Here is a 23,363-nt window from a genome sequence, read left to right on the forward strand (position 1 = left end):
CTCTATCCACATATTTAACCATTAGTTACCATGACTCCATCCCAGATGTCATGCACAGTGGCCAGAACTTGGCAACATTCTGTTTTCTCTCTTATGGTCTTTTCTTCTGCACCCCTCATTTGTTTCATTTACATTTCAAATTTCCCCTAGAACTGGGTCAGCCAAATTTTGGGCCTGTCTGTCAACATGCTACATTTATTTTTATAAGGCTACAGGCCTTCTATCAAGGTTCCACTCTCCGCAACATACAAGAGAGCTTTTACTGCGCTCAACACTTTTCTAAATCCAGCGAAACAAAGTCTGCCGCAGCTATCGGTGCTGTTAAAGTCAGGTATATTTCTTTTGTTAAACCACAAAGTAGAAACAATCTGCAAATGTTTCCACAGAGAAAGAATGTGGGTTCTTTCCCCCACCGGACATGATAGCCTGGTGGTGCTCTTGGGGCAGACTGATGACAAAGAACTTTTCCCAAAAACGTTGACTTATTCTGACTTCCCTTCTAGTCTGATTGGGTTTTGATTTAGCCTCCCTGTTTCCTAATGAGACAGCTTTATTACCGGTGCCCATTAAATTGCCATTACGAGCAGTTTCAGGATGCAGTAAATTCAGTGAAAGCTCATCATTACGAAATCAGCCGAACCAAGTGAAAAACACTCGCGTCCTGTTACTGTTGTCCCACTTCAGACCGTTCACAGCTAGCAGGTAAATCAAGGAGACACTGATTCAAACAGGCCTATACTTTAAGAAAACAAATGGTCAACTGAGCCAGACTTAGAATACTCAAGAATGTATGCACATCTGAAGTGTGTGATAAAAAAAAAAAAGTCTTAACTGGAAGAAATAAAAGTTTCAATCGAGATATAAGTGAATTTTATGAAAAACAAAGTAGTAATTCTGAGAAATTAAGTCACAATTGTGAGAAAAAATCATGGTTGAGATTTAAAGTTGAATTTTTTGGGACAATTTAGCAACTAAGAGAAATTAAGTCATAATTGTAAGAAATAAAGCCACTGTTGAGATGTATAGTTGAATTTTATGAGAAATAAAGTAGCAATTATGAGAAATTAAGTCACAATTGTGAGAAACTTAAATTTGAATTATAGCGAAATAAAGTATCAATTACAAAAAAGTCACAATTGTGAGAAATAAAGTCACAGTAAAGCTATATGTCATAGTAAAGCTAAAGTCATAGTAAAGCAACTATGAGAAAAAAGTCAATTGTAAGAAATAAAGTCACAGATGAGATATAAAGTTAAAAAGTTTAGTGAATTTTTCAAGAAAAACATTGCAATTGTAAGAAAGTCACAACTGTGAGAAATTTGAGGGTTGAGATATAAAGTTGAAAGTTTAGAGAAATAAAGACTCATTTACAAATCAATAAAGTTACAGTTGTGAGAAATAAAGTTGTGGTTGAGATATAAAGTTGAATGTTATGAGAATATAAGTAGCAATTACACAAAAAAAGTCACAATTGTGTAAAATAAAGTCACTGTTGAGATATAAAATAGGGAGAAAAAAAAGACGCTGTGTGAAAAAAGTAAAACAGTATAATCTTTTCTGTTCATCACCTGGTGAGCTACAGCTATTCATAAAAAAATATTTTAGTATTTAAAAATGTTATATTTTCGACCACTCAGTAAACATTTGAAACTCAGTGTAAACGCACAGGTTATTTGCCACTCTGATTATCTCTGGTGTGCCGTACACCATGATTCTTTTGAGAAGTGGTCAAGAAACATGAGCCATATTGTTTTCGTGGATGATCAGGTTTTGGCACACTTAATAAAATGGAAAAACATAGAAATCAGCAGACGATTTCAAGTGAACACAAATGCTGGAGACAACTGCAGAAGAAATAAACTGCTGACGGATGAGCCACAGTGAATTGTTATGGCACTTCGGAGGATGCTTATGATGCTTTGCATTGCACTCAATATGATGAAATTGCACTCGGTAAAAGGTTGCAGAGACTATTAGTCATTAGCGATGCTAACATTGACAACTTTAACGGCTAGCGGCCATAAATCCAGCTTTATATTCTTGCTCTGAATCATTCCAATGATCTTCCATACAGTGGCTGACTTCATGTTTTGGGCCAGAGCCAAATACTCTCTTCATGATTTATGCGCATGCATGCACGTATGGTTGTAGCCCAGGACGACGTACACGCAAACATATGTGTGTAAAGGCCAAAGTGTTAGTGTGTTTTTAGCGTAGCCAAGTCCTTATGGTGCAAATAATCAGAGTCCAGGAAACATCACACATTCTTATTCTTTAGCACCTGCACATGGTGAAAAACAAGCTAGATTTCAATCTAAATGTAAGCACCACACTATATAGTGTGTATGTTTATTGTGTTGTCGATGTGTGTTCACTAGCGATGTACTGGCCAATCAAAAGGAGGTGGAAAAAGCTGTCGGACAGTTACAAACTCATGCAATGAAGCATGAAAAACAGCAGCATGAAAAACAAACATGTAATTTAATTAACAATGCAACAATATTAGAACGCTCACATTTCATTATAATCACTCAAATTGTCACTCATGCAACTGTTTGCAATCTAGTGCTTTCTAAAGGGCACAATAAATGTCTTATTTACACTGTGTCTAGAACTTGTTGATTGTGAACATTCCGGTTTTGTCGTGTCACTCGAATTCTGTGTATATTGGGTGTTACACATCTACACCGCAAACAGCTTTGTCTTCCACATCTCGGTGGGATTGTAGTTGCATATTCACATGTATTTTTCAAGGTAAAAAGATTTTATTTTTATTTTATTTTTTAGAAATATCAAGCATTTACAGAGCCCTGCACAACATGAAAATATATATATTGTGGCTAAAAATGAAGAAATACTTTCCTACTTTCACTCACTCCTACAAGTCTACACCCCTACCAGAAGCCTACGATCGGTCAACGAGCGACGTCTCGTGGTTCCATCACAGAGAGCCACAAAATCACTTTCCAGAACATTCTCATTCACAGTTCCATGCTGGTGGAATGCTCTCCCCACCCTCATCCGGAATGCAGAATCCCTGACAACATTCAAAAGACAACTGAAAACCCTTCTCTTCCGTGAGCACTTAACATAATAATAAAAATAATAATAATAAAAAAAAGAAAAAAAAACGTTCCTTTTCCTTTATATCCTCGCTTATCGGGCTTATGCTACTCTGAACAATGCCTGAACTTCGTATTTTGAGCACTTCTTGCGTTGTTTTTTGCCTCTTCACGATGACTCGCTTAATTTAGTCCTAATTTGTAAGTCGCTTTGGACAAAAGCGTCTGCTAAATGACTAAATGCAAAATGTAAATGTAAATAAATATTGTGGTTATTAGTGGTTAAAATGTTAGACTGAATTAAGACAACCTGGCCATGATCTACTTTAAGAATTTGTTCACTTATTATAAGACTCTATAAAGGGCTGCAGTGATGAGGAATTTTTGTAGGTCATCACAGTGTAGGTTCCTTCGACAAAATGATAGGATTTTTCCATTGGCTTTGGGATTATTGCAGAAAATAAGCTCTGTGAACAAAAAAAAAGTTTATGATCCTTTAAAATATTGTTCATCATGATAATCTTGATGAATCTTGAAAATGAGCACAACTTTCATGAATTTTGAAGCCTAACAATCACCAGAAGTAAAAAGCTAAAGAAGACTATAAATGAACTACACCACGGTCACATGACTTCAACATCACCACCATTAAGCTTGCGACAACTCTTTCAGTTTATAAAAAAAAAAAAAAAAAAAAAAAAACATACAAGATGATAATTAGCCATTGTTATTGGCACACAAACTTTGTACCGAGTATCTCTAGTGATCACTATCAAAACCTTTGAGCAGTGTCCCTACTGAAGTATTGGAATCTCCAAAGAGATGTTATGGGTCAAATACTGTTGAAGTGTATATCTGTCTCAGACAGCAACCGAGGGGGGAAAGAAAGAACAGCATCTGTTGAAAAAGAGCTTCACATCATGTCATTCACATCACATCATGCGTGTTGCAGATTAAAGTCTACATTGAAGAGCATGTGAATGGAAATATTTTGATTTCCTCAGACAACTAAACTAGCTATAATTATCAATCACTAAAAATTATCTTCTGTAAAACTGAGCTCATTTCATTTTAGTAAAATGTGTTAAACAGCAGCACAATCAAATTAGGCAAAATATTAATGAACATATTACTTTGTGGAAATCACTTGAATCTGCGTGATTGAATCACTTGAATCACACAGATTCTGTGTGGGCCTGATGTTTAAGGAAAATTTAGTACATATGCTAAAAAAAATTTCTTGCAATGTTAAGGAAACGTTCAGGAAAATGCCGTGGGGCCGTTTGGAGCAGGTCCGTCAGAATGTAGGTCAGTCAGGTGGGGCTGAAGTTAAACTGAGGTTAAACTCCATAGCAGCGACGGAGGCTCTGGATCTAAAGTCACACTGACTTAGCCGCAACCATCCACGGCGTTCCCAACAGAGTAAACAGACTCAAACAGATGCTGACAACACCACTGCTGCCACACACAGTTCAGAGAGAGTCATATGCTCTCCTGCTCCACATGTATGTTTCCAATCACCACGCTCTCTTTAATCAAATCAGGAAGTTAATGGCTTCACGGGATCATTAGAACAAACTCTTGTTGAAAGAAAGCAAAAGGATAAGAGAGGAAGTCTTATTTATTGTGACGCTACACAGTTTTTTTGAGTTCCTCATGCTTGGCAAAAGGCTATGTGTAATTAAGTCTAATGGTAAAAATAGAAGCCACTTCTGGTAAACACTTTCTACAGAAATGAACTTGACCCATGTTATTCATCACAATAATATACACTCGGCGGAAGTCTTTAATGACTAAAGACTGTTTCTGCTTTGATGCTGCGGATATTTTCCTATCGATTCATGCTAACGCCATGTAAACCGCAAACGGCTGACATAAAGGAAAATAAAGAACTCAGGATGTTTTGGTTTTTTTGGAGATTTTTGTTTCGACAAGACAAGAAAGGATACTTTGAACCCATTGGGAAGACTGTTTTTCGGGGGTTTTAAAGACACAGTTCCCTTTAAAATCAAATAATTTGTCATTATTTAAACACCCTCTTGTCGTTCTGAACCTGTATGACTTTCTTTCATGAAACACAAAATGTTTTTTTTTTTTTGTTTTTTTTAAGGATCTATTGGTTGGTTGTTTTTCTTATGCTATTACAATGAAAGGCGACTGCAGCTTTCAAGATTCAATAAGGATCGGATCACTGACTCATTGAGTCATTGAGTCACTGACTCATTGAGTCATTGATTCAATGAGTGAGTGAGTGAACTCAAGAACCAGGGCTCAAAGGAATTGCTGTCTTTGATTCCATGACAGCTGAGAAATTAATGTTGTAGTAATTACATATTTGCTAAGTTATCACCAAAGCTAGTTGATAATTATAACATTGTGCTGCCTTAGAAGTCTGTCCGAAATCAGTTTTAGGAGGTACCTCCGTGTGCAAATGCTTCCCGCCAAGTCATTACCTTATGGCAGTGAGGCAACAAATCAGCTGCCTAAACTTTTAGACGAAGGCCTGATCAGTTTGATTTTTTAAATAAACCATTCAGACTGGTTTCTATGAACCGGATTAGCCAATCCATTCAAAAGAAGGATTTGTTCACAAATCATGCATTGCTATCGAGCCCCTAAGGGGACATAGTTCACACTTGGCATGTTTGATTCAATTAAAACGAACCCTGGTGTGATTGCTCTGGTAGTGCAAAAACCCTGGTGTGCACCAAACAAGCAGACTGAGACCGCTGAAAAGATGGGTCTCGGTCAACTCCCAAACAAACTCTGGTGCGGTTCGAAGGAAATATGAACGCAATATGTCATAAAAGTCAACCAATCAGGTTGTGAACATATCCCTATAGGTTCGGTGTTAAAAATGGCAATCTGATTGCTAAGCGGACCAGGACTAATTTTTTTTTTTTGGGGGGGTCTGGAAAATTGAGATGGGAAGGAAAACGCTTTTGTGTTCTATCGCAAAAGTATTGCATTCCCCTGAGAAATGTTGTGTTTGCTTGCAAAAAAATTGCGCGCTCTCGCAAAAAAAACATTGCGTTACAAGAAACTTTCTAAAGAAGAAAGAAAATCTTATAGGTTTTTGGTTATTTTTGGGTGTGAAATACGATTTGAACCTTAAAACCATCAAGTCACATACTCTGCGATCAGTAGAGAATCTGCAGTGGTTTGCTGTGTTTGGCGGCTGCCCAACAGGTCTTGTTTCGCCTGTGATTCTAAGTCTTGGGAAGAGGGGGAAACCCTTCAGCACGGCACAGAGGAGGCCTGGTGCTAAGGCTGATCCACTCCCATATATTGACATTGACCTCATGAGGTCATCATTTCTCAAAAAAATGTTTGTCATCTCAAGCAAGAACTGGAAAAGCCTTCATCTGGCAACTAAAGTATTATATTAAAGGTTGTTTACCTTGGGAAACAGATAATACAGTAAGGGGGAAAAATGATAAACTCACACAATATTGTGTGACATACTGAATAGTTTTTTATATACTTTGATATTCTTAAAAATGTGTTATAAGTTTTGAAGGCTGTAGGTGAGTGTACTGTATGTGGAAAGTATGTGCTGCTCTTCTCATGGGAACTCATTATGAGAACATACTGTAGAGTCGGGTTCTGTTGCCGTGGTCGTGCCAGTTCTGGAGATTCCCTTCTGGAACAAGAGCTGAGCACCCATCTAGACTACTGTATGAGAAAAAAAAAAACTCCACCTCCCCAGTAAAATATACAGCGTATGTATATAAATGTGACAGAAAGAGAACTTATCGCATTTCAGAACAATTACCATTTACCTATCATAGAGAAAGTGAAAAGAATCAGGACTGACAGATTCAGAAAATTTGTATCTGTTTTATAGGCTCTCATCAAAAAAAAATTTATCAGTTTTTATTTATCAGCAATAATGAGAATTAAATAAAAGACATAATTTATCTTTATTAAAACAATTTGATAAAAATATACTTTCTATCTATCTATCTATCTATCTATCTATCTATCTATCTATCTATCTATCTATCTATCTATCTATCTATCTATCTATCTATCTATCTAGCTAACGTGGATTAATCCCACATATCAATCCGCAACATAAACATAATAATAATAATAATTACATTTACTCAGACAACTGAGTTAATGCATGGGCTAACTAAAACTAAGTTATATTACAAAACAAATAGTTCTGTTCCTTGATTATGATTGAGCCACTATTTCATTTAAGTTCTGTCTCTTTTCCTCATTTTACTTGTTTATCATCATTTGAAAGGTAGTTGTTTATATATAATTTCAGCTAGAGTAAAATAGACAAAAAATAATGAATATGACATGACAAAATATTGACTACATTCAAAGGACATTTCTGCCAAAATACAAAAACTATGAATAAACAAAGAAACACATTGGTGGTCACTTGTTTGTAATAAATCATACAGTATCATGTGAAACACACTGCAGTATGCAAACAGAAATTAAATTGAAAGTCGAAAAAGTAGCTATTTATATGGCATTGCCATCTTTCAAACAATACACCATACACAAATATCATCAGCATGAATCTCTTTTCCATAAACATCTCTGTGATAGCCGGACAGGGTGAGGGAGACTTAGGGCTGGTAAGGGAGCAGTTCTCTGGCCCTTAACTGATTTAAAAACACCACAAGCCGTGGCCTGATTCATCTCTTTCTCAGTCTTGGCCAGGTTCAGGCTACAAGGAGGGCTCAGTTATTTTAGTGTACTAACAGGCATGTCACGAGGACTGTCGAGGGTCTGTTTGTTGGGTTTGGTTCAGTGTTAACTATTAAAAATAGTTTTTGTTAATTGAAATTAAGCTGAAATGTAAATATTAAATGAAAAACATAAACCTAAAACATTTAAACTGAAATACAATGCTGATATTGAAGTACTAAAATTACAAAAAAGGAAAAAAAAGAATCCAATGATGCAAACAGATTTCAATTCTGATGTAAAGCAGCTCTAAAAAGAAAATAGTGTCATTGTTCAGCTAAAGTCAGTTCAATGTTGATTCAGTTCTGTTTAATAACTGTGAAGTTTTTCAATTATGGAATGAGTTCAATTCAGCAACAAAGCAGCTCTACAGAAAACCGTGATGTCATCACCCAGCTCAGTTCAGTTCTCGTCCGATAGTATCAGTGCATTCAAGTCAATAATATTGCTCAATATCAAGAGTTCCCAACTAAGCAAGCCAGAGGCAACAGTGGCAAGGAACCCAAACTCCATCGGACATGAATGGAGGGGGGAAAAAACCTTGGGAGAAACCAAGCTCATTCGGGGGGCCAAATACATGAACATGTTAGAATTATGATTCTAGGGTGCATCACAAGTCAGATTGTGGATTGATCATTCAGAAAATTCCATCCAGTTCCTTCTGCTTCAAATTTATTAATAAATATTATAATAGTATATAAGCAATAGAAAAAAAACTCAGTTTGGTCCAACCAATGCTTTGAGATTGGGGTGGAAGTGCCTGTTTGGCTAAACAATGAAAGATAAAGGCTGATTAGAAAGGGCAGTAGGAGTGTTTGGGAAACCTGTTTAACTCTTAAAGGCATACCTTGGGTCTTTAGTGACCCCGGACGTCATTCACTACCCTCCGCCTAATTCATTTTTTAAAGTTAGACATCAACCTCAATCAATTCATTGTAAACACTATAACAAGAAATAAAATATATAAAAGAATGCCTGTTTTCTCATTTTTTTTGTAAATATTGTATAGGGTCGCTAACGAACTAAGGTGTGTAACAGTGTAGGTTTATTTTTTCTGCACAACAATAATTGAATCTTTGATGACTGAATAAGTGCAATTCACCTTTATTCTACAAGGTGTCAATGTCTGATACACACTGATGAGGTGCCGTTTCACTCAGTTACCGCAGGCAGAAAACAAAAGAATAGGAAGCATCATCAGCAAAGCTTGAAATGACTCAGCGATTTACTGCAGAGAAAGTACTGTATGCAGTCAAATATTAGTGTCACTGTCACTTGATGGTGGATCTGGTGAAGAAGCTGTCAGCGATCAAAATAAAACATCTGCAATGGTATAAAACATCTGCTCAAACTGAACCTTTCCCAGCTCCAAAAGGTAACAAAATATACTTTATTTTATTCTTCTGTAACTGTTACTCCAACATTAGGAGAGTTTTATTTTATCACGACAGGTAGAGATCCATCCATGTTAGATATAGAGCCGGGTCGCTAAAGACCCGAATATGTAAAAATTATTGGCAAAACATTCATGCATTTAAAGGGTTAAAAAAGTAATTTCTGCAAATCTCTTTTTTACACCCTTAAAGAGATAAATCACCCCCAACAAATAAATCTTCTGTCATAATTTACTCACCCTTCCAAACCTTTATGACTTTCTTACGTGGAACATAAAGGAATTTAGAGAAACATTAAAGAATGTTTCAATTTGTCAATGGGTTCCGAAACGTTGGACATTTTTCAAAAAATCTTCTTTTGTGTTTCACAGAAGAAAGAAAGTCCAACAGGTTGTGGAATGACATTAAGTGATGACAATTTGTAGTTTTGTGTGAACTATCCCTTTAAGTGTCACTAATATAGATGTCCCGCACCACCCAGACACATTACGCAAGGCTCTTTACTCAAAATCACACACTTTACAAGAAAAGCTTTTACATGGACACTTAAAATCAATTTTAATAGCACATCTATCTGTTAACCACAAATATGGTGATTTGAGAGCAGAACTGGCTTTCAGGGACTCTAGGGAGTTGCAAAGATTGCCATTGATGTTAACTGCCTACTAGTGCACTCTGTAACTCTGTCATCAGAAATGGAGTGATAAACATTCTCATGCTCTCTTCCTGTTAATTTCACCTTCCTCCATTCTCTCATAAAATTTATCTGGGCTAATCTGCTGCTCGGGTGGAGTCCAGATGGTTGTGGGACCCCAGGCTCAGCCACTATACTGGGGTTATGGGGGAAAAGCTCCCTCAGGTCTAGGAAAGGACGGCAGGCGCTGAGAGGCCTCTTGCCCCGAGGCACACGTGTGAGGGGCCCCAATCACAGGGCCGAACTCCACACAGCTCACAGGGGGACACTAAATGGATAGGGTGTGTGTTTTAACAGAAATTGTAGATGGGAACCGAAAGTTCTGATGTTTCATACCCATGATCAAACAGTGAAATAATACATGCTAAAAAAAACATTACATATGATGAGCACGTTTTAACGAATCACAGCAATGCACAATCAATTTACACAATACAATGTGAATGTGTTGGAAAATATTATGTTTACATACAGTGGACAAACGACTGCTACTTAAAGTAGTCTGATTGTAGATTTATTTTTTTTGTTACAATTATAATTTTTTTATTAAATTAAAGTAACAATTTGAGCGAAATGTTAAATAAACAAACACACACTACTTTTCAGAAGTATCTTATGCTCATCAAGGCTGCATTTATGTGATAAAAAACAGTAATAACAGTGGGTCTCATTCACTAAGCATGCACAAATTTGTGCGTGAAATCTGCATACGAATAGCCTAGAAATCTAGACGCACCCTAGTGGCAGAACATTTTATTTTGCAGCCAGTGTCGTCTAGCAACTCTCCGTTGGCTTGCGAGCTGGAAAAACCAAACTCTAGTCAGGCCAATAACATCGTGTATAGAGTCATAACATAATGACGGCAGAGTTGTGATGGTTCCGCGTGAATTCCCTGCTACTTGAAAACAAAGAACGGCCGCTGCTGGCGAACAGCAGTCTTTCGAATCGGCTTTGGCCGTGACTCTGGAGGACTTGGAGTTAAGCTTTTCTTTGAGAAAAGAACAAAGAACGACACTGAAGTCATTCTTAAAAAAGGAAGATGTGTTCAGAGTTTTGCCGACCGGATATGGCAAATGTTTAATCTATAGCTCCGGCGGTGGTTGGTTGTAGCGCTATCCTATTGCGTGCAGAGGGAATTTGAAAGACAACCGTTTATCCCGTCCCTCGGATTGAACCCTGCCAATGGTGTGTTCCCAGACCCAACATCTTGATGTGGGTCTGGCTTGTCAGGCTAGCATACAAACGTTTTCACGAACAAAACATGATTCATCAACAACTTTCATTCTAAAATGTATTCTGAAATTATGGAACAACTGAAACCACTTATAAACATGTTCAGATGAAATTTTAAACATAGATATAGATCTTAAATAGGCCATATTTCATCAAATATAGGCCTATCAGTAAGAGTAAGAAAAGGTGCGTTATAGCTCAAGCTGCGAGGTAGCTCTGCATAAAGATGCAGATACGCGTATGTACAGCTGGCTAATCAGAGGTCTGTAATGTGTGTATAAAAGGTGTTTATTGTTTGTTTTGAAGATGGCACTCTTAGCATTGCTAAAGGATTTTGCTGCTCATGCTCTCAGGCGAGAATGCGTCTTTAGAGAGCATCATGTTTGCTGAAAGTGACGAAAGAATAGGGTTTGCAGAATGCCCTTAAATGGACATTGTGTGGGAGTGTTTTATGTAAATGATTTACCTCGGGCACACGGCCACTGATTTAGAATACTCGGAATTCATCAACATTTAGAACGAGGTAAAGAACAAAGTCATGTGCGTACGTACGTGTTGTGAATTAGGCGGAATGTTTTCGTGAGAAGTTCAAATACGCGTATAAATACGAATAGGGTACACAATTATTAGTGAATGAGACCCACTAATATTGTGAAACTAATTTCCTATATTTAAAATTTGTATTTATTCCTACAATGAAAAAGCTGATTTTTTTTTGCAGCCGTTACTTACATTCTTCAGCACATGATCCTTCAGAAATCAATATGCTGATTTGGTGTTTAAAAAAAAAAAAAAACATTTCTTATTAGTAATGTTGAAAACAGTTGGGCTGCCTCATATTTTTGTGGAAAAAGTATCAAATCTTTTTTCCAGGATTCTTTGATGAATAGAAAGTTCAAAAGAATAGCATTTATTTGAAAAATAAATCTTTTGTAACATTATAAATGTCACGATCATATTGTTTTGAGTTTCCGTATGCTCTGTGCCTGTTCTCCTTTTTTCCTGTTTGTCACCTATAGGTCACTCATTAGTTAATCATTGTCCAGCTGTTCCTATTTAGTTCCCTCATTTACTATATGTATTCTCCCTGTTCTGTTCAGTCTTTTGTCGGTTATTGTCTCAAATTATGTGTCGTATTTCTCCTGTTTTTTATTTGAAGTGTTCCTAGTCATTTGTATTCCTTATTCCTCGACTATCAGTGACAAAAAATGTTTTGTTTTGTTCTACATTTTCCTTAAAGTTTCTGTTTATTTCCAGGGTTACGTAACAAAATTCCCATATTTTCTATGTGGTCTAACTGGATCACACTGAATATACCTGGCTAACATTTATTTTACATTCAGTCTGTCATGTCAATCTATAAATTTGAATGTATTCTGCTGCTTCACTACCTTGATTTTCCCAGACAGAGCAAAATAGGATCATACTGTAAGTGTGCAAATGTGTTGGACAGAATACAGAGTGTGTTAAGAGGGAAGGTGTAAACCCAGATTTACGCTGTGGCACTAACCCAACTTCTCCATGTGTTTTCATGCGCTTGGCTGGGAGTGATGGCGCTGAAATCTCAGGCCTCTAGTATTCCTATCAATGATACCCCTGGTGCTCAAAGCAGCCAACAAGAGCGGCCCAGCAGAAGAGCTGCCTTATCTCACCATGATATGTCATGTTCCCCCAAGAGAAGATGTGGATCTGTATTGACAAATGCATGTTTAATGTGCTGAAATGTGCTGGAAATTTGTGCTTAAAAAGTAGAGAATGGCTTTAGCAACTCTAAAGTCATGGGTTTGATTTCCATGGAATGCATGAACCGATAAAATGCATACCTTGTAAAGTCAAAGTATAAGAGGCTTAGGATAAAGGCTGGAATTCACTAAACAACATTTATAATCTGAACACAACCTGAACATCATTCACTTGCCGATTTGTGAACAGTTACATAGAAAAATGGTCATCATTCACCACAACTGAAGATCACACACTAGCAGACTTTCAAGTCATTCTGAACACGACAAATCGTACAGAAACATGACAAATTTAAACAATAATAAATATGTGTTCTAAAATCAGATCAAAATTTTAGAACATAGGAATTCCATCCTCTTTTATTGGATGGAATCATAATCTAAAGCTAAAAAACACTCGTACACTACGCAATTTTCTATGAAAACTCTAATCTCCAACTGCCTTAAATCTGCAGACTGGCCCTGACATTCGACAACTAACATTCACTCTTCCAGACAGTAAAATGGGGCAAAAACCTGGGCAAAAGTCATGCAGTGTACACTGGAGGAAAAAATGGTGTAGAAACAGTTTTCACAGTGTATTCCGGCCTTAAAAGTGCCTCCTAAATGTATGTATGAATATTTTCTATTTTGGACCCGGTCGCCTCATGGGGGCAGCCATTTTGAAATCACGTGATCAAACGAAAACTTGCTTTAACTAAGTATTCTCAATACCATTCGATACTTTTGATTATGGAATACATGAAAAATGGTTGACTGTGAATTGTGCATTTCTACAATGGCATTGCTAACCAAAAATATGTTTGTTTGTTTTTTTGCTTGATGCTACATCCACACCACTAGGTGTCTCTAGGTACCAGGCAAAAATGACATCATTCAGCGCAACGTAAACTAAACTGCTGAGTGCAACTTTAACATATTAAATGTCACAAAAAAAACATTCTGTCTACAAAACGTTTTGGTTATTTCCAGTAAAAAAAAATAAAACATGACATTTTCAATGTGGTCTCAGACTTTTGGACCTCAGTGCACATGCGTGCATGCTCCCCAAAAAAACACTGGAAGGAAAAGATCACCGCAGCGTGTGTTTCTTCTTCTGGTCATGAGAAACTAGGTCATCTGTGAGCCAGGTTACAGCCATGCTACAGAGAAGACAGGCTACAACAGCAGCTCTTTCCCACAGCCAGACCGATCCATTCCAAACAAACAACTAACTCGCACAAAAACACCAAAAACAGAGACAAATGAAGTAAACAAAGTACAAATGAGTGATTAAAAAGAGCAGGAAGGGATTGAAGCTATCATTTAGACTGCTTGTCATCATCATCATCCTCTTGATCTCTCTCACTGTATCTCTCATTCTCTTTCAGTTTCTCTCTGTCCCAGATGGGAATTTGGCATTTGGCGTCTTAATCAACTGGGTTGTTTGTGTCAATGTGGGTTCAAACCCATAACCAGGGCACAAGCACTGATTGCAAGTAAACACGTTGAAATCAGGTCCCACTAGGACAATGCAACTTCATTTCAACTGTGTGTTTTATACTGAAACTAGTTTAGCTGTAAATATAAGGATGCACGACCTTTAGGGAAGCACGCAGGCTCAGTTTGAGATAATTATGGCATCCTGTTACCCAAAGGTGTGCTGAGTCTTACTGAGAGTCCATAAAAGCATAGCAGCAGCATGAATCATCTGGGTGTGGAAACTAAAAAATTAAATGTGCAGGTCTAAAAAGGAATAGCCACATTGCTACTGCCTATTTCACTCAAAAACACCTGAAGCACTTACTCAGAGCCACGATACATTGAGAAAAATACTTCTTTAGGAACCGTCCAGTGTAACTGTTGTACCAGTCGAATGCACAAAATGTATTTCCAGTTTGGGCTAGCTGAAATATTATGCTATGGGGAGTAATATGTAGCTTTGTTTTTGTGTTACAGAAAGCTGCTGTCATTGCGGACAGGCTGTAAATCGTACAGACTGCCAGTAAGTCTCAACATGCGGATTTAGTGTTTAGGTGTCTGTCGTCAGTCCCTGGCCCTGTAAATCCAATCGCTTTGACTATAAACAAGCAACCCCAGTAAAGAAATCACTTTAAGCTCTCTCAAAACACACATGAACACTGAATTCATGTTGCTTTTACAAACAACATACAATATACTGGAATGGCATACACTACCATTTAAAAGTTTGGGATTAGAAACTAATACTTCTATTCAGCAAGGATCCACATTTGTGATGATATATAAGATTTCTATTTCAAATAAATTCTGTTCTTTTAAACTTTCTGATTATAAAAAAAAAAATCCTGCAAAAAATAAAAATAAATCCACAAAAAAAATATTAAGCAGCACAACTGTTTTCAACATTGATGATTATCATAAATGTTTCCTGAGAGACAAATCATCATATTGGAATGATTTCTGAAGGATCATGTGACACTAACGACTGGAGTAATGATGCTGAAAATTCAGCTTAGCCATAACAGGAATAAATTACATTTTAAAATAAAATAGTTCATTTAAACCATAATAATATTTCAAAATAGTACTGTTTTTTGATCAGATATATTTTTGATGCAGCCTTGGTGAGCATGAGCATTCAAAAGCATTTTTAAAAATCTTACTGACCCCAAACTTTTTAACTGTAGTGTGTATTGTATTGCATATAACATACACAAATAGTACATATAGACAACATTCATTTAGTGATTTATTTGACTGATTTATAGCTTATCCACTGGATTTCAAATATTGAAACTTATGGGTCCTTGAGGCACATTGAGGAAAGGATATTTTAGTCTTTAACACAAATGTCGTAGTGGGGTTAACATTTTACATAAATTATTAAGTTTGTAAATGATAATAATTTATAAAGTTATAAAGCTATAGCTGTTCAAAGTGAGGATTAAAAATAACAGGCCAGAGCAGCTTACAATGCATACTGTAAATACAGTACGTCATACGGCTCTAATGTAATGTTCTGCTTTTGTGTATTTGTATACACATTTGTATACAGGCAGACGCCCCGCCACCCACATGCACAAACAACCTTTTAAAAAGGGAAGCTGATACCCTCCAGCTTAAACATACGAGTATACCACACAAATACGCTTCAGATGCAGATGTAACCAAACGAAACACTAAAATGCACCATCACACATAATTGCCATTCACAAACGTGTTGCTCCTGTTTGCCCTAGCTAATTTATTCTCTCCATGCATGTGAGGTGAAAGGTCAGGCATGTTAACAGGCTGCTAAGAGCTTCCTCTGCCAGGGGATGAGGTTGCAGGCCAGTGGGGAGGTCTAAAGGGGACTGGAAAACCCTCTCCGAAAGGTCACCCGCATTTCACAGCCCACTGCGAGAGGGCAGCGCCCACATGCTTTAACGTCCAATAAAAAGGCTTGGCAGGATGTTGCAGATCGTAAACTGAATTTAAACAACCCCCCTGACACCCCTCCCTCTGAGGAAAAGAAGACATTTTGATGCTTTATTGCCAATTAATAGTGCTGGGTGGAAAATGTTTGGTGCCCAGCTTAAAAAAAAAAAATTGTGTTGTAGTTATTTAACTCCTTTTGATGTGGTTTGGATGTATAGATATTTGGTATTGTGGTATAGTGTTAGTGGTTTGTAGTGACACCACTGGTAGTTACAATATGAAAAGTCAGTCACAACACACTTCAGTGAACACTAATTCATAAGAATATACAAGCATTAACAATTTTAATTACTGTTCTATACTTACTGTACAATTCTGATGTAGCTATTAATTAAGTTGGGGCAATACATTTTAATAATACATTTACAATAATTTTGCTGACGATAAAATATTAACATCACAATGATTTTAGACTAATTCCACAATATTTCCTTGTGGTTTAGTTAATAAATGAATAAATCAATAAATATGATTAAAGTTTTGATTTGATTCATTTCCATAAATCTGTTAAAACTGTCAATTTCAGTAAATCAGTTGAAAATTCTGATTCAGAAATTAATTTGATACTCAAATGTTCATGGAAGTCTCTGAGTGACATTTTCCTAAATTAGAATGTTGCAACAAAAAAACAATACAGCTTAAAAGTTTGGGGTCAGTAAGATAGTTTAATGTTTTTCAAAGAAGTCACTTATGCTTAAGGCTACATTTATTTGATTAAAACTACAGTAAAAACAAAAATATTGTGAAATATTATTACAATTAAAATAACTGCATTCAATTTGAATATGTTTTAAAAAGTAATTTATTCCTGTGATGGCAAATCCGAGTTTTCAGCATTCATTGCATCAGTCTTCAGTCACATGATCCTTCAGAAATCGTTCTAATATGCTGATTTGGTGCTCAAGAAACATCTTATTATTATCAATGTTGTTTTTGATGAATAGAAAGTTCAAAAGAACAGCATTTATTTGAAATATTTTGCAAAAGTATATGTTTCCTGACACTTTTAAGCAATTTCATGCATCATTGCTGAATACAAATTTCTTAAAAAAAAAAACTAAAACTGAAACATTTGAACAGTAGTGTATAGGCAAATATTCCTGTTAATTACTATGCATCATGTGTCTGGTGGATATATATTATATACTGTAACCTAAACAATGTTTTATAGGATGTATTATATTAGCGCTTGTTTGAAGTGTACAGTGTCATGTGTGGTAATGTGGTACCTCTGAGGATATAGTTCTGGTAGTTTTGGTCAGCCTCAGCTCCCACTTTAATCAGACATGTGAGTCCCTCAGCCATCACAAACTCATGCACCAGATCTTTATCATCCTGCAGGAGAAACACAAGCAGCAGAAACTCAATCCAAACAGTTGCAACAAACACAGCATGTAACAAACACAACACATGGTGTGTAATTGAATATCTTAAAGAAATTAACCATCAAGAAAGTGACAATCCATCATATGAACAAAAATGTTTTGTTTTGCCGCAACACACTCTCAGGGGGACCAATGAGAATTCCAGAAAGGTTTGGTTGTGATTTCAGATATGCACTTGATTTCAAAATGACACGGCCCAAACCAAAGCTTACGCATTCCTATCTGTCAAACGCTCTGTCAGCGTTTTCTCTACGCTCCCACTTGGTGTTGGTTCCCACTCCTACACCAACACATGTTGCATTGTTCTGCAAACTCTCTGTCCACCAGGTGCTGGAAATTTCTTAAAATAACCTAAAAGTAGCTCAACATGCTTTAATAACGATTAGAAGTTCAAATAGAAAAAAGAAAAGATAATGTTGATCTATTAAAGTTATAATACAATTTTACAATTCAAATTAAAAACAATTTATTATGCAATTTTAATATATATATATATATATATATATATATATATATATATATATATAAATTATTAAGTATAATAATATAAAGCATTAATCTATTGAATTTAATACAAATTTTAAATAAAATAAAAAATCTTGAATTCTGCAATTTTAATGATTTAAAATATATTTTCAAAATGAGATTAAAAGGTATTATTGTATATTTAGAGAATATTTAATATAATTATTTTATAAAATCTAGTTTATTATCTTATTTTAAAGCTTGCTGCAAAGATTTTTAAATGCAGTTCTGCAGTGTTGTTTTATAGAGCTGTCCTGGACTCGTCCCTGTAGTTCCCTCAGATCTCCCTCAGTGGGAAACCCTTTGTGTTTGGGCTTGAGTGAGTTTGGGTTGCTAAGTGCTAATCGACTGCTTCCCTGCAGTAAAAAGTCCATTAAACACACTGTATAAGAGGTGTGAGGAGCAGTACGTGTCTCCGCTTGATTTATGGCACTCTTTCACACACACACACACACACACACACACACACACACACACACACACACACACACACACACACACAGGCACACTTCACTAATTCTACAATTACAGCATGCATCCTTCCTCTGGTCCTGTATGTCATGTGTGGAAGAGTATCAGGCTCCAGCAGTCACTGATGTCCAATATTTCTCCTGCTTTGGGATTTGTGTGGACACACCCTATTGGCTGATTTGAAAATGATTAGGGGTGTTGGATTTGTGGAATTTATATTGGCGCAGACAGCCTATAATGACACAGTATGCCCATGTCTGGAGAAATACACTTTACTGCACATGCAAAATATACTTAAATGCACGACAGCATAAAGAATGCAATTCTTGCCGTAATTCTTCCTGAGTCGGGTGATCAATCAGATGACTGCTCATGCATAAAGTTCTCAAGTGATTCATACATCTTAGATTAAATTTTAGGGAGATTTTGAGGATTATGAGATTGGTTTCAATAACTGGAACTGCTGAGCTGGAATTCTGTCCAAGAATTGTGTGTGTGTGTGAGTTTTTTTGAAAATGTAAAAATAGAGAAAGTTTTCTGTGATGGGAAGGTTTATGGGTAGGGTTAGTGTTAGGGGACAGAATACACAATTTGTACAGTATACAAACCATTATGTCTATGGAGAGTCCCCACAAAGATTGTAAACCACCGTGTGTGTGTGAGTGTCTGTGTTGTGGGAGTAATTAACTAAAAGTAGTAACGCTACAATATTTTTTTTTCAGAATTTGTTTTCTAAATAATGTAAACGGGCTTTATCCAACCCGTAGTGGCGTTAAACAGCTGATTTAAAAATATGCTGATTTAGCTTTATGTATCACTTTATATGTCTTTGTCATACTTGTATACTTGCAATTTCTCGTAATTGCATTTGCGACAAAAGGTTAAACTACATCGCACAATTGTAAATTTATGTCACAATTAACCCAGGCATGTGGCGACATTTCGGCTAAATTATATTGTGTAGCTTCTTTCATGTTTCGTGACACTTCATGTCAAGTTAGTGTATTGTATGTATCGCTGCAATTCAGAAATGAAAGGTCCAGTGAATGGCGCAAAAATGTTAATGCTCTAAGCTTTTGAAAATAACGTACCACCTACACTTAAAGGCACACTATGCAGTTTCTGTTTTTCTCAAACAGCGACCCCTAGAGTCGCTGTGGAGTACTTGTATTTAACGTCGACTCTGCCATGATTCACAACTGAAATGCGTGCTAGTGTCTTCCAAAGAGGCTGCTTCATATGTTGTTGATGGATGTGACATCATGCCGTAAAGCAAGCCGTGATTCTCGCGAGATTTGTCGGGGCGCCACCAAAAAGCTTGTGGCTTGAAAGGGCTTAAAGTTAGAGATCTACTGTAAATTAGAAAAATGTTGGGGATGACTGAAAGTTTATGTGGGGTGTAAATATACTCATCTAATTTGCATATTATGACGTCATCAGGGGGCGGCCCTCTTGAATTTCATAATATTCAGGAAATAGTAGATATTGAACTGATGTTTGAACTTATTTGCATGTTTTATTTTTATTATCCTCATTCCAAATGATGAGAAAAGAGGAAACCAACAATAACAGGAGAAAGTACTAAATTATTACTATACTATATAGTAGTAAAACGCATGTGAACAATAGCCTACTTTTTGATCAGTTCATCAGTAATATTCAGGAAATAGTAGATATTGAATTGATGTTGGAATTTATTTACATGCTTTTTTTTTTTTTTTTTGTCTTTTTATCCTCATTCCAAATGATCGGAAAAGAGGAAACCAACAATAAAATAGGAGAAAGTACTAAATGATTACTATATTACAATACTTTAGTAGTAAAAGACATCTGAACAGTAGCCTATAACACTCGCGCCTTGCGCGGCGGCACCATTGCGCGGCACAGATGTACCGGGAGAGGCGCGGGCGGCACCATTGCGCGGCACAGATGTACCGGGAGAAGCGCGGGCGACACCATTGCGCGGCACAGATGTACCGGGAGAAGCGTGATCATTAGACGGCCGATCGTCATTTCCAAAAGGCAAATATTCCCCTTCAGAGTCAGAATCGGCGAATAACATTTGCAACACATCCTCACAGTACAAGTTTTTATTAGCCATTTGACGATGTTCTCTCACATATCTCACAATTTACTCAGACGCTCTGAATTGAGCTGCTTCCGCATCAATGACACGATCGCTCACTTGCTCTGCTGTTTCCTCAAACACTTTGAGTAGGAACATGACGTAATTTTGGTCTTGAATCGAAGTATTACATGTCTGCCATCTAGTGGTACGGAATACAAATGAGATATTACACCATATTAGGATCTACAGCCTGTTTTTTTAAGTATGACGTCTTGTCGCAATTTTGCGACTTTGGCGCTTAGAGGGTTAAGGTACAAATCTTGCATAGTGTACCTTTAACTCTACCGTAAACCTAACCTTACCTAATCAATAGTGTTAAAAAATGCAAACGTGAGATAAAAAGTATTTGCCGAAGTAAACAACTAGCTATATTTTGACCATAAATGTAACTTAACTTCTTGGTGTGTTCTAGTTTGTTTTCTTTTATTAGCAAATTCTGTTCAGAATTAATTTTATTGCTCATTGATTCATTTAAAATCCCCATTTTTTACCAGAAAATACCACATTGATTAAATTATAAGTTAAAAAGAGTGCCTTTGATGTAGTTAGCTAGCTATAGTTTGCTTGTTAGCATGTATTGTAGCTACGTAACTAGTTTTTAGGGTAAAAGGGGGTTGCTTCACTGTTGTTGAACTACTTTGAATTATGAGTAGCATGTAGCCTGAAAAGTTACAGGTCAGTTAGCTTCCCCCAACAAAGTTGTATATGTGCTCTCACAAAGCTATGTATGTTTGTGTTTGTTTGTGCTCCAGAGTATTTGTGTGTGTTTATGTATAGCCTCTGGCAGGTTTAAATTACGCACTTGTTGACAGGTGTGAAAGTTTCAGATGCTTTTGTCATTAAAAATGCTAAAACTTTAGTGGAAAGACATTTAATCTCATACACACACACAGTGCGATGTTCAGACATGGTTCCTCTAGAGGAAAAACAGTAGCTTCCAGCACAGCTTTAAAATCAATCAATGATGGAGACTCCAGCTTTGGTATCTGGAAATTTCTGTGCAGTGAGAGAAATTCCAGCATACCCATACAGCTCAAACATGCATGAAAACACAGACACACATTCACACACACGTGCTGCTGATGAAAAAGACATTAGCAGGTGCTTCGTGCTAACGCTAATTCGAAGTGGGGCAGCTTACCTGAAAGATTTGCTTGAGAGAGAACAGAGCTCTTCGCAGCTCACGTCCGGTTGAGATGTAGAGCTTTTCTGCAGGAGAAAACAGGGAAAAGAGTTTTGAGTTGATCTTCATGTGGTTCACTTTCAAACTAATTGTTTGCAGGTTAGGGTGGAGCCTATTTGGATGATTTTATTGTATTAATGTGACAGATGCTTCATAACTCAAGCTCCCAGATAAAGTACTGTGCTTCCCTCACTGTTCAAACTGCAGTTCTTCAGTCTGCCAGTGAGTGGCAGGTTGAGCAGAGTACTGTCTGTATGCATTAGTGCAGTAAATAAAGAAAAACCAGCTTGCAGCCTCTGACTCAGCACCTACATGAAATAATGATCTCTCTCTCTCTCTCTCTCTCTCTCTCTCTCTCTCTCTCTCTCTCTCTCTCTCTCTCTCTCTCTCTCTCTCTCTCTCTCTCTCTCTCTCTCTCTCTCTCTCTCTCTCTCTCTCTCTCCCCCCAGTGTCCTTGATTATCTCTTTATCGACGACTTTGAGGAGCTGTGTATGGAAACCACAGGCTGAATCTCACAACATGCGGTGTTCTCTCTCCGTTTCTCTTTCTCAATGTGTCCCCAAAGAGAACTCTCATTAACATTCCGACCTCAATATTGGCAGCCTGAGAGTCCAATTTAATCTTGCCTACTGCTGAGTGCGTGTTTGTGAATGTCAGATTGTGTGTGTGTGTGTGTGTGTGTGTGTGTGTGTGCGTGTGTGTGTGTGTGTGTGTGTGTGTGTGTGTGTGTGTGTGTGTGTGTGTGTGTGTGTGTGTGTGTGTCAGTGCAGGTTTGCATGAACCAGTAAAATGTCCTCACTAGTTGGTTGTCAAAAAATTTAACTTTATAAGTGAGGGCATTTGGCAAAATATAGTGAAACAAACTGTTTAATTTTATTTATAACATTATTCTAAATAATATATTATTCAATGGTACCATATATTATTATAATACAAATTTAATCATTATATATAATTTAAGCATAATGTTATTCCTCTTTTTTCCCCATTTGTATGTATTATCTCTGCCTAATACAGTTTCTGATATTACATATACAGTATGTGCATCCACAAAGTTCTGTTAAAAAAACTAAACATTTTAGGCTCAAGATAGTAAACTTTACACTGAGAACTTACAATTAAAGTAACGTTCGAGTTTTTAAACGTGCATATAGACATTTTTTTTATCTTTGATTTTTAATGACGGTCAGGTTATTGTTTTTAACTCATGTTGTGTGGAAGCTCCTAAAAAAAAGTAACTGGCCAGCTGGCATTTTATCTCAAATTGGGCTCTTAGTAAGTGAATTCTGATCCCGGTGTGAAGAAAATTATTTGCACTAGTTTAATTCTGCAAATCCCCAACCGCTAAGGAAGAAATGAAACTGCTAATAAGTTCCATTGCTTATAATTACAGA

At 36.7% G+C, this 23,363-nt stretch overlaps 1 protein-coding gene across 5 annotated transcripts in view; it reads right to left on the reverse strand.

The window, feature by feature from the left end:
• The window catches only part of fhod3b (formin homology 2 domain containing 3b), a 179,184-nt gene that overhangs the window by 55,646 nt on the left and 100,175 nt on the right, over positions 1 to 23,363 (reverse strand). For all 5 annotated transcript variants that reach the window (XM_079895926.1, XM_079895925.1, XM_079895924.1 and 2 more), the window contains 2 exons: positions 21,927 to 21,994; positions 17,506 to 17,611 (listed from right to left, as the gene is read on the reverse strand). In XM_079895926.1, the coding sequence (XP_079752052.1) occupies positions 17,506 to 17,611; positions 21,927 to 21,994 (174 nt within the window). The remainder of the gene's footprint in view (positions 1 to 17,505; positions 17,612 to 21,926; positions 21,995 to 23,363) is intronic.

This window comes from Squalius cephalus, assembly GCF_949319135.1.
Source record: "Squalius cephalus genome assembly, chromosome: 15".
Classification (NCBI taxonomy): Eukaryota; Metazoa; Chordata; class Actinopteri; order Cypriniformes; family Leuciscidae; genus Squalius; species Squalius cephalus.